Below are 11,026 nucleotides of genomic sequence, written 5' to 3'. Positions count from 1 at the left end.
ATGGGACGAATCCCACCAGGTTTCTGTTAGCCCTACTAAGTCATAGGTGTTTTCTGCAAGCAGGAGTGCTAGTTCATCCTGCTTGTTCCCCATGCTCCTAGCATTAGTATATAGGCACTTGAGCCCTGTGACTGGTGCCTTTGCTGCCCTCCAGCTCCGAATCCCAAGGGGCCCCTTATTTCTTACCTACTTATTGCTTACCTGTGCTGTACTGCTGGCCGCCCCATGGCTTGCAGGTTCCCAATGTTCTCCTTCAGGCTGGGCTGTCCTTGTGGGTGTCACATGGTTTGGTGGTCCACACCTTCCCCCCACCCTCATCTTCCCCTCCCCCCGGATTGTGCAAGGGGTCTTAGAAAGGGGAAGAATGTCATGGTTTTCTCAGATGTAGAATCCTTTAGAATCCTTCTACCTGCCATATGAAAATAGAAAAACAAAATAATTTTTAAATATAATGCATTTAAAGCTGTTTAACTGAGTTATGAGGTATCCTTAAGCATAATCTATTAACTGTGAGACCTGGTTCATGAATTTTCCTCCCTTCTCCCCAGCCCTCATACTTGTACTTATGGATATGGGGTATTAAAGTAGGTAAATTTTAATTTATACTCCTTATTATAAATGTGATCTTTGTTTGGTTAAATCTCAGTAACTCCCAGTGTGAATACTCTTATTCATAATTAAGGTGGTTGTCATTTTCTTTACAAACTAAGCTAAGCTAGACCTGGTTTATGGTCACTTTAATTCAGAATAAGAGTGGGGCATTAATGTAATCTAATTAATGCAAGTAATTAATAAAAGCCCAAACACTGGAAAAAGAAGGAAGCAGATATCAGGGTTATTTTTCAGTTTATTAAATGATACAGAGAGAAATTTCAATAACTCTCCTCAATATTTGGTAGCGACACTTCTATTCTTTCAGTGCAAGAGCCCAACTTGTCTCTCCATGATTCCTAAATGTCTTGGTAGAGGCAAGCCTTTTGTTTTGCCTAAGTACTTCCTTTTCTAGGTGTAAAATACAGTATTTTAAATAATATAATCTCAATAAAATGCTAATACCTTACATAAAATAAGACCATTTGTTAATTTGAGCTGCTATTTTTGTTTTACCAGTGTTAATATTCAAAAGAATAAGACACTAATTTATTGAAGGAATGGAATTTACTACCCTAAGGGGTTGATAGCTCTAAAAGCTAAAAAACTTCACAAAAACTGAGGGTGGGGAGAGTTCTTTTTCTTTTTCTTTTCTTTTCTTCCTTCTAGTAAAAAAAAAAAAAAAAATCTTCACATTCTGTGCTTATGCTAGGGATCTCAATTGCTTTACAGACATTAAACCTCTTAATAGCATGCAGTTCAGTAAAAGATTTCTTCATTTTTCCATCTGACTGCAGGTATCTTTTAGTTTTACTTACTGCTTAGGAAAGTAATAAAAATATTTGATCTACTGTCCAGTCCTGTTTCAGGGTCTTGCATTTAATAGTCATTGGATAGAATGGATGGAAAAGAGTGGAGAAGTTTATCTCACCGGGGGTAAGGATCTAGCCTAGAATTCAGAACATGCTGTTTTCCAGAGCAGCATCCATTTCACTTAACCACAACATGCTAGCTTGTTTGCTTTCTCCTGACCTTATATCTACCTCATTTGGCTGCCCTTGGACCAACTTTAAAAGAAGTGCTGGGGAAGGGACTAGACATAATACCATCAAACTGTATGTAAATAGAAGAAAAATACTACAAGAGTCTGCCTTTGAACATACTGTATTTTCTTGCATACTACTCATCCCCAAATAAAATATGCTCCTTATTTTTGAAACGCAGAATGAAGAAAAAAGATCTTTCCTTAAGAACCTCTGCCAAGGGTAGGGGAGAAGAGAAAGTGTTCATAGATAGCTAGCAGCTAGAGAGCCCTGCATGCAGCATATGCAGCTTTACTTTTGCTTTTTCCTGTCAGAAGCTTAAGCATCCAAAACTGCTATTACCACATTTCTTTGGTTATAATGCATGTCCCAATTTCAATCAACTGAATTTTGGAAAAGAGTATCATGTGCAGGAAAATATGATAAACTATATGGTGGGAGTATCTCTCATTGCCACACTAGCTATATTAGAAGTAAGTTATGCCTGTAGGACTGTAATACTATATATTATTAAAAATGCCATTTAGTGAAAGATCAGACCCTTATTTTTATTTTATTGCATCAGTATCATTTGCAGGGAAGAAGGGGCACAAGATACAACTAGAGAAATAAGGTCACTTTACTTTTCCCCTCACATTCTGAGTTGCATAAAATTAGTAGTTTATCTTAACTACTTCAGTAGTTTGTAAGAATTTTTTCTCTCTCAATATAGGTCTCCATCTCAGCCTAGGGGATCTTCTCCAAAACCTCTCAGGCAACGTATTAAAAAACTTGAGGAAGAAAGTAAATTTAAGGTGCAGTATGGTAGTGGTCTTTTGTGTACATATGTCTGTTAATTTGGGTATGTAATACATATAATTTTTGCATGTGTTAAGTTCCCTTTGTCTTGGAAAAGGATACAGATTTGTAGAAATAATATTAGTAAAGTTATTGATTTGCATAAGTATTTTACAACTAATCAAGCAACTTGATCACATGAGTTTTATCTCCTGAAAGAAGAGCTATCTAAACAGAGACCTAAACAAAAAAGCAACATGAAAAATAAAACCAGCAAAGACGCTAGAAAAGAGAGGCTTTAACTTAGTTCAGTGTTTCCGAACCGGTATGCTACAGCATTTTGGGCTGGAGCCACACCTCCTGGCTGGCTAGAGCTACGCCCTCTGCCTGCTGCTGCTGCTGCAGACACAGACAGACGGGGGTGGGGGTGGGTCCTGCAAGGCAGGGGGTATGGCTCCAGCCCAAAATGCCAAGCGGGGCGCCGGCCCCCCCCCCCCCCCCCCCCCCCCCGGTTGGTGTCTGGCATGCCGTGGTGCTTCTTTATTTAGATAAGTGTGCTGTGGGATGAAAAAGGTTGGGAAACGCTGACTTAGTGAATCAAGACCCATTGAATTAATTGATGCATATATTTAAAAAAAAAAAAAAAAAAAGATTACTTATAGTTCCTGTAGACACTCAGGTAAAGGCATGATAGGATCTGGTGTATGATCCACATAATCAAGCTTCCTGCCATGCCGTGTGTGTGTGTCGCAGGAGGTATGATTGTAGGATCCAGCATTAGATCCTATCATGCCTTATTGTCAGTACAGGGGAAGTGTAGGATCACCATTCTGGACTCCCCCTGCATTCGCAAGTAACAAGCTCCTGCAGCAGTGAGTCCCATAGCTGATGGGACTTGCAGCCACAGCAGTGCCCCACAGCTACAGAAACCAAGTCCTGCAGCTGTGGACTCTGGGTCTGGGCAGTCTGGCCCCATGGCTGCCAGAACCCGGAGTCTGCGGCATTGGGCCCTGTCACGAGGAAAAATCCCATCAGCTGCACTGCACAACTCTCCCTCCCAGCAGTCATGGGGACCCAGAGTCCCACAACTGTGAGACTGTGGGGCATTGCCAGGACCCCATCCCACAGCTGTGGAACTCTGGGTCCCGGCAGCCATGGGGCACTGCCAGGAACTACAGTCTGCAGCTGCACGGCACTGTTGAGAGGGAAAATCCTGTCAGCTGTGGGGGACCCTCCCTTCTGAAAGCTACAGGGTGTCCCCTCAGCTGCAGGACGCCCAGTCCCACCTATGCATGATACCCCCCCATCCTGAAAGCTACGGGGGCGTCCCTTTCAGCTGCCAGAGCTCCCAGCCACGGGGGCAGATCCTGCTACGCTTGCAAATTAAAGCAGGGTAGATACCAACTATAAAGTTATTACACATTTTCCAGTAATAACTTTATAGCTAGTTGGACCTCTTCAAGGTGCAGTAGTTGATTTGAACATGTAGCTGGTCTCAATTAATTGCACAATTAACCCAGTAATTGGGTGATACATGTAATGTGTAGTGGGGCACCTTAAAACAAAAATACATGTGGATAAATCCTTCTTTTGTTTTTGCATTTCTGCTAGTCTGGGTACTGTAAAATAGCAATAAAGAAGTTTCACAATATAATTTATGGGTACTTAAAATTTGTTTGGAACATTCAAAAATGCTGTCATAAACCAAGATCTCTCTGTGACCAAGAAAAATTAAATAAGAGTCTGTATGGTATTTTGTTCTATTGTCCAGATAAAAATCAAAACTCATAGGCTGGGTACAGACGTTCAAAAAGCCTGAGGTGGAATTGATCTGTTACACGGTTTTCTGTAAACAGAGTAGTTTAGATCAGTAGCGAACAGAACACACATTTGACCTTTGGATGTGGAGGTGAGAGGGGCAAATCTTAGACTGCCATTTTTAAACCAGTCTGTGTGCGCTAAACTTCTGTTCCATTACGGGCACAGACCGATTTTGTGTGCCATTCTTCTGTTCTGTTACAGGTATAGACCAATCTCTGATCACTTGTACCAGTAAAAGTATAAAGTCTGTACCTGGTCATAGTTATTGTTAGATACTGTTATCCACATCATTTAAAAGAATGTCTTTAATATTACTGAAAATTTCCATTACATCTGTTTTTTAAAGAATACATTTTATAAGAAGTGTAGAGTTAAGGCTGTTTTTAGGGTTGTGGTGTAGTACTATCTAGTATTTTCATTGTGTATGGATGAGAGCTAAATGAAAACTGCTATCAAGTAGTTTATCAGGTGGATTCTAAAATAAAAGAGGGACAGGTTATGGATAAACTTAAAAGAAGTTAACTTATCAAGTTTAAAAACCACACTTAGCTAGTTTGAATTAATTGTTGAGTGCCCCTGTGTAGGTCTTGAATATGCTGGCGTTTTGTTTCTGACTAAAGCAAGGCATTAATTTATAAGTGTGATAGCTATTCCTGAATAGCTCCATGTAGGGATACTTATCCTGGAACTTCAGTTCTCCAGCAAAACTATAGCGTAAATTTAGGCTGAATTTTAGAGCTCTTAAGACATCAGACAGAGAAAGGTAGAAACAGGGTCTTTCGTAGGAATCTATTTACTTAGGTTGTAGATTCACTGTCCCTGGACATTTTCAAGAGCAGGTAAGTGGATATTTGACTAGGATGGTTTACTTGGGGATTATTTTATCTTGAGTAGGGGGCTGGACTAGATGACTTCATGAGATCGCCTCCAGCCCTAATTTCCTACAATCCCATGATCTTTCTGTGAATAAATCAGACTTTCAAAATCTACCTGGTGTAACTGTAGAGTTCTCTGTATGGCACAGTACAGTTCTGAGGAGAGAGACCCAAGCTAGCTGGAATTCCAGAAACAGTAGCTATTGGGGGGGTGTGGAGCGGGTCCTATTTGATTTGGATTCGGTCCGAATTGGGGACAGTGGTTCGAGTTGATTCGATCACTCTCCCTGATTCGATTCAGCTGAATCTGAAGATTCGATGCTAATTCAGAGAATTAGCCAGTTCAGTAGGGAGCAGGGAAATTAAATCGTGGTTGGTGACCATTGCTCTTTCCTAGAGTCACGTTATTAGCATGGAGTTGATCACTGGCCTGTGCATCTAAACTACTTTTAAACTATCCTTCACAATCCAGTTCTCTTGCGTGGAAAGTACTGTGATTTAGATTGAATTGCTTTGGGGATCAGAGTATCTGTGAGGAGGAATTAGTGACACATCCAGCACAGCAAAGAGAGGTAAGGGCTGTTCAAGAACTCCCCAACATCTGCTCTTATCTATACTTGCCTATTCCTTTTGAAGTCTGCTTAATTATACCGATGCAACGGAGGACAGAATTTGCCCCGTGGAATCTATATCAGTGACGACAAATGAACCAAGACAAAGCTTGACTCAAATTCCAGGTTGATTTGGTAGTGTTACATGCAGAAGAAGAAACACATTTTGGTAAAAACAAAACAAACTTGATTTGGAGTAATTGAGTTCATATTGCTATTTTTATTTAGCTTTCAGAGTTGAATTGATTCAGCTGAACTATTTAGCCAGGTGTCTGGTTTATGTGATGGAATTCATTTGTCTCTATATACTGCAGATAGATAAGATAGTGTTCTGGAGTACTGCTGAATTCTCATAAGGCTATGCAGATCTTTCTCCCCCTTTCCTTAGGACATTTATGACTTGTGACACAACAGCTGGAAAAGTCCTTTGACCTTAATTCTTTATAGGGAGATCCCTTTATTTATTTTTTTTAGGGTTTTGGGTTTTTTTTGTGAAGGATTGTAAATTTTGAAATTCATCTAATAAAGGTAGAATATCAAACGTATATTTTGCTCAGCTTCATATTAGATTACCCTTTGTCTGATTTCTTCCTGGGCGCTGTTTTGTATTTCACTTTTGACATGGTTCAGTTTGATTGGGAGGCTCAGACTAATGAAAGTGTCTTGTAAACAGAGGTGTAACTAGCAATTTTAGTGTCCTGAAATGCTGGAGGGGAAGGGTGTACTAAGTACCCACTGCTGCTGCTGCAATATGGCCTGCCCGGGTACAATCATTCTAGGGTCCCATCTAAATTGGTGTCCAGGGCTGGTGCCCTGCTTACCCTCCCTTAGTTATGCTACTGTATATGCTGATGGGCCCACTTTTCAAATGCTCTGTGTAAGGGTTGATTTGACATTAGACAGCTAGTCACCATGACAGCTGCTCAAAATAGTAAACAGATGCTACTAAAGAGCAAGACAAAAGAAAAACCTAGGACAGGAAAGTTTACACTGGGCTTTTAACATGATCAAATACGACTCTTGTTAAAAAGAGAGATTGGTATACAAATCAAACCAATCATTTTGTAGTACCTGAATTTTACTGTTAAGGCTTTTTCAAATTAGTTATAATATATTGTTATTTGTACATTAATGCTGTGTTTCACCCTAAGTAAGGATGTTTTAAGTTTTTTCATATTATAGATAAGGTGAGGGGAGATTATACTACTATCACTACAGCCATTCAGAATAATTTCCTAAATTAATTTTAAGGATTAAGGCTAATTTTGTTCATCCCTAACAGATGAAGCAACCCTTAATCAGGTCTCAGTTTGCATGTACATATAAAGATGACTTGACTAAGAAGAAGAGTCTGCATTTTTTCAGTAGCAGCAAAAGCCCAACTTGCATACACCCAGCACAAAAACAAGACCCCGTTCTCCCTCTAAAAGATGAACCTTTTGCAGGTAAATTGAAGTAGAACTGACTGACTGAGAAAATTTCATGCCTGATTTTTCACGTGATGTACCACTTTGTTATTATTTAAATACTATGACATCAAGCTTTTGTTAAAGTAAAATAAACTGAGGGTTTAATAGCTTTGCATATTCTATGATCAATACAACCATTTTGGCTTCAAAATTATTCTTTTAGATTACTACATATATAAGGTATGAATTATGTAAATTACGATTAAGATCTTAATATGTTATTTTTTTCCAACATTTTAGAATGTATGTACTTGTTTCCCAAAGGTTCAGAAGTTATATTTATGCATATGCAATGTAATTTTAAAATTAACAGTAACATTTTCATTGCTGATATATTACGGGGGTTAGTGGATAGTTAGACTGCTTTTTTTAATATATTTATTTATATATTATTAAACATTCATGGCTTATGTCATTTTAATCACAAGACTATCAAAATTAACTTTTTCCTTTCCTTAAATATGTTTATTCTCCTACATAGCTGAAGGTATGAATTCAGATTTTGAAAGACAAGCATTTGGAACTAAATCTGAAAATATTCACCAGAATGGAAGTAAAAGTAAAAAAGAAGATGCAAAGCTGAGCTGTCAGCTAAGAAACAAGAGCACAAAGAGGAAACAAGTGGATCTGAATAAAGAAGTCATCTGTAATAATGATAATGAACCATCTCAGGATACAAATATTAAGAGACCTAAGACTTCAAACAACCCTCAGAAGAAATTGGACAGCAAATTGGATAGAGCAGGAAAAAGCAACAAAACTACAGCCAAGACTAAATTGATTGCTGGTCAGGCAAAATTAACTCATTTTTTTAGATTATGAATCTTATTTTTATTTTGACATATATAATTGTTTTACTATTACATAATAAACATGGTAAGTTTTGCAAGAACAAGACAACAGATGCACAAATACCTTGACTTCATTGTGTATGGTAATGTGAGTAGCATACATATACTATTAAACAAATATCGACAAATCTGAATATGCAGAATTTTCTGTTTTAATAATGATACCACATCATTTTTACAGCTAGGTTACTTGATGATCATTGATAATGTTTCCCTCACCTTGAAATACAGAGACTAGTACCTAGATTTAAGCGTATAACAATAGCAAAACACAATAACTTCACGTTTCTTTAAACTGGCAACCAAATAATTTAATCTCCTTCAAGGAAGGTGAGGCTGGCCAGCAATTTTCAGACTTGCCAACAAGGTCGATAGACTCTTCCCAACATACACCTGAGCACTGAAAAAGAAAAAAAACCTCCAAAAGTTTAAATTGTAAAAATGGGATGCATTATAGTGACATCTAGCAAGATTGTTAATTTTTAACAAATAAATATACCTGAAATAGTCCAACTAAATATTTAATTTGATTATATTCTATTAACACATTGTACATTGATAAACACTGGCACATAATTTCCAAATTTCCTTTTTCAAACATTTGCAAGTATAATCTTATTCAACTAAACATATATACTGCATTACGTCAAAGTTAAAGTGCAAGTATACTTACTGTCAAAATCTCTCCTTCCTATAGGAAACTTAGCAGAATTTTCTTCATCACCAACCTCTCTTCTTTCCTGTATTGATTCAGTAGTCTTTATTTCGGTGTCAGCTGGAAAAGCTACTGATCCCTTCAGGGCAAGATAAGGTAGCTGTTTTATAGCCAGGTTCAGCGGCAGACTGTGGCTTATGAAATTATGTTTGGAACCTATATTCTGGATTTTAAAAGGACTGATTAAAATTTTAAAGACTGTTACCCTTGTGCTTAGTCTTCATCAAGAAAGTAAGTAGTGCAACTGAAGATGATCTTTAAAAAGTAAACATCATCATACAATAGATGTTAATTGAATACTGTTGTATTTTAAAAAGCAAGTTAATAGAATATGTGTAATCAACCTAATTGTTTATTATGGTTATAAACCTCCTTCATATACCAACTGGCTGAGACCAGAATATGCATTATTAAAAAATAAAAAAGAAAGAAAAAGAGAACTACATAAAGTAAGCTGAATTCGACCCCCCGACATACACACAGTCCTGATCACCTACATATCTTTTTAGAATAAGATACCTTTTGTTACCCAAATACAGATTAATATGCCTAATATTAGATGCATGCAATTAAAAATTAGCCTATGAACATACACTAAGTTGCAGAAATGAGTGATTGCAATTATCTGCCAAAGCATCCTTTATAAGTGAAAAGTATTTATCTCTTAAAATGAGTCTTTATTTACATTTGGAGTTGATTAAGAAACAGAAACTCACAAAGAACTTTGGGTTTCTGTCTTCCTCTTCATCCTGAAAACTAGCATCTTCCATCTTATAGTGCTCAAGAGAAGGTGTACCCCCTGTCTTCTCTGTTTTATCTCCATTCCGCAGAGATTTTCCTAGAGTGAAGGTGTTTAGTAGCATGTCGTCATCATCTACCTTCTGCAGAGACTTTGAAACTGAAAATAGAAAACCTTGGGAAAGAAGAGAGAAAGTTAGTATTAACATGTAGGATGAGAAACACATTCTTAGTTGCTTAAAGTTGGCATAGCAGTTAAATGGCTTCAGAGATTTAAGACGGGTTTCCCTTGCAAATTAACATGGTCTCCAGCTATGCCTATCCTTATATATTTCACAGAGTGAATAGAAACCACTTCAGTGGCTTATGAGTTCATTCTTTATGAGTGACTCATAATAAAGAAGATAACCTTTTGTATAGTACTTGTAATGCCATATGCTACTTAAGTATATATATTTTTTTAACATGGATAATTAGTTTCTTTGTAGACTTTTAGGGCAGTACAGCTTAGTAGTTTCTTTTAATGGATCAATTTAACAAAATTCACAGGATATAATCTCAATTTATGGTCCTGATTAAAGCAGGCCTTAATTTCCACTTAAGTAGTTTTAGAAAAGAACTAATTTACACATGAGAAATACCATCCATAGAGTAATTTTGTTTTAAAGATTATTATTTTATATTTTAAAGTAGAACTGACTTTTTAAAATAACTTTTAAATGATGTAATTGAAAATGTTAACAATTGGCAATGACTTGACATTATCATTGGCTTAACAGAGGTAAAGCTGAAACCTTTAATGAATTTTTGTGTCCTGTATATATGATACCTTTATATAAAGATATCAGTTAGAAATCCTCACTGATGCCTTTGTTACACTTGTTAGACTTTGAAGCTGAAAGGAGAACAGTATCCCAAACAGTAGCATCATATATTCAGGTGTTCTGTCATTTTGGATGTATCAAAAATTCTTGCCCTCTTTCTCTTCCTCTAAACAAAGAAATTCAAGTTTTACTTAAAATTTACTCTCTTATATTTTCAAATAGAATTGATTTTTTTTCCAAAGGTAGAACCCTATAATAAAGTATTTTATTCAGAAACAGGATAATGCTGTAGAGGAGGATTTGTTGTTGTTGTTATTTTTAGGGATTTTTCCATATTATCCTACTGGAGCAGTGTGGCGTCCCCTGTGGGAAAAGTGCATGGAACCTCCCCAATCTTAGCATATCCCTTTTTATAAAACAAAATAAAAAAGTGACATCAGAGCCAGCTGTATAGTATGGCTGTTTATCTTTGCACTGGTTCTGGCTCCCACATTTATTCTCATTCCGAGACAGAGAGAGTGTGTGTCTCCAGCTAGTAGGAGAACCTTCCTAGACTGTCAGGAACCTGGCCCAAGCAGCCAACTAAGCACAGAGTGAGAACTGTCCTTTTCATCTTTTCTAATTTTCTTTTTAACATACCTTTTTATGCATCCTCATACTTTAGGTAAAAGTTACTTTTGCATCAAACAGCTACAGTTCTCTCTTGCACTA

General features: G+C 37.2%; 2 protein-coding genes across 3 annotated transcripts in view; one reads left to right on the top strand and one right to left on the bottom strand.

The window, feature by feature from the left end:
* Positions 1 to 8,079, top strand: part of PARPBP (PARP1 binding protein) — a 62,226-nt gene extending 54,147 nt beyond the window's left edge. For both annotated transcript variants that reach the window (XM_006019510.3, XM_006019509.3), the window contains exons 9-11: positions 2,347 to 2,428; positions 7,001 to 7,163; positions 7,669 to 8,079. In XM_006019510.3, coding sequence (XP_006019572.1) covers positions 2,347 to 2,428; positions 7,001 to 7,163; positions 7,669 to 8,009 — 586 coding nt within the window. In that variant the 3' untranslated portion in view covers positions 8,010 to 8,079. The remainder of the gene's footprint in view (positions 1 to 2,346; positions 2,429 to 7,000; positions 7,164 to 7,668) is intronic.
* A 131-nt stretch (positions 8,080 to 8,210) lies between these two features.
* Positions 8,211 to 9,718, bottom strand: PMCH (pro-melanin concentrating hormone). Its single transcript, XM_006019508.3, has 3 exons — positions 9,470 to 9,718; positions 8,712 to 8,916; positions 8,211 to 8,438 (listed from the first exon to the last, which is right to left on the bottom strand). The coding sequence occupies exons 1-3, from the start codon at positions 9,716 to 9,718 to the stop codon at positions 8,389 to 8,391; spliced, it is 504 nt and encodes a 167-aa protein (XP_006019570.1). The 3' UTR covers positions 8,211 to 8,388.
* Between the last annotated feature and the right edge of the window lie 1,308 nt (positions 9,719 to 11,026).

Source organism: Alligator sinensis, unplaced genomic scaffold, assembly GCF_000455745.1.
Source record: "Alligator sinensis unplaced genomic scaffold, ASM45574v1 scaffold74_2, whole genome shotgun sequence".
NCBI lineage: Eukaryota > Metazoa > Chordata > Crocodylia > Alligatoridae > Alligator > Alligator sinensis.
The sequence above is the reverse complement of the archived record's forward strand: the minus strand, read 5'-3'. Positions and strand labels throughout refer to the sequence as shown.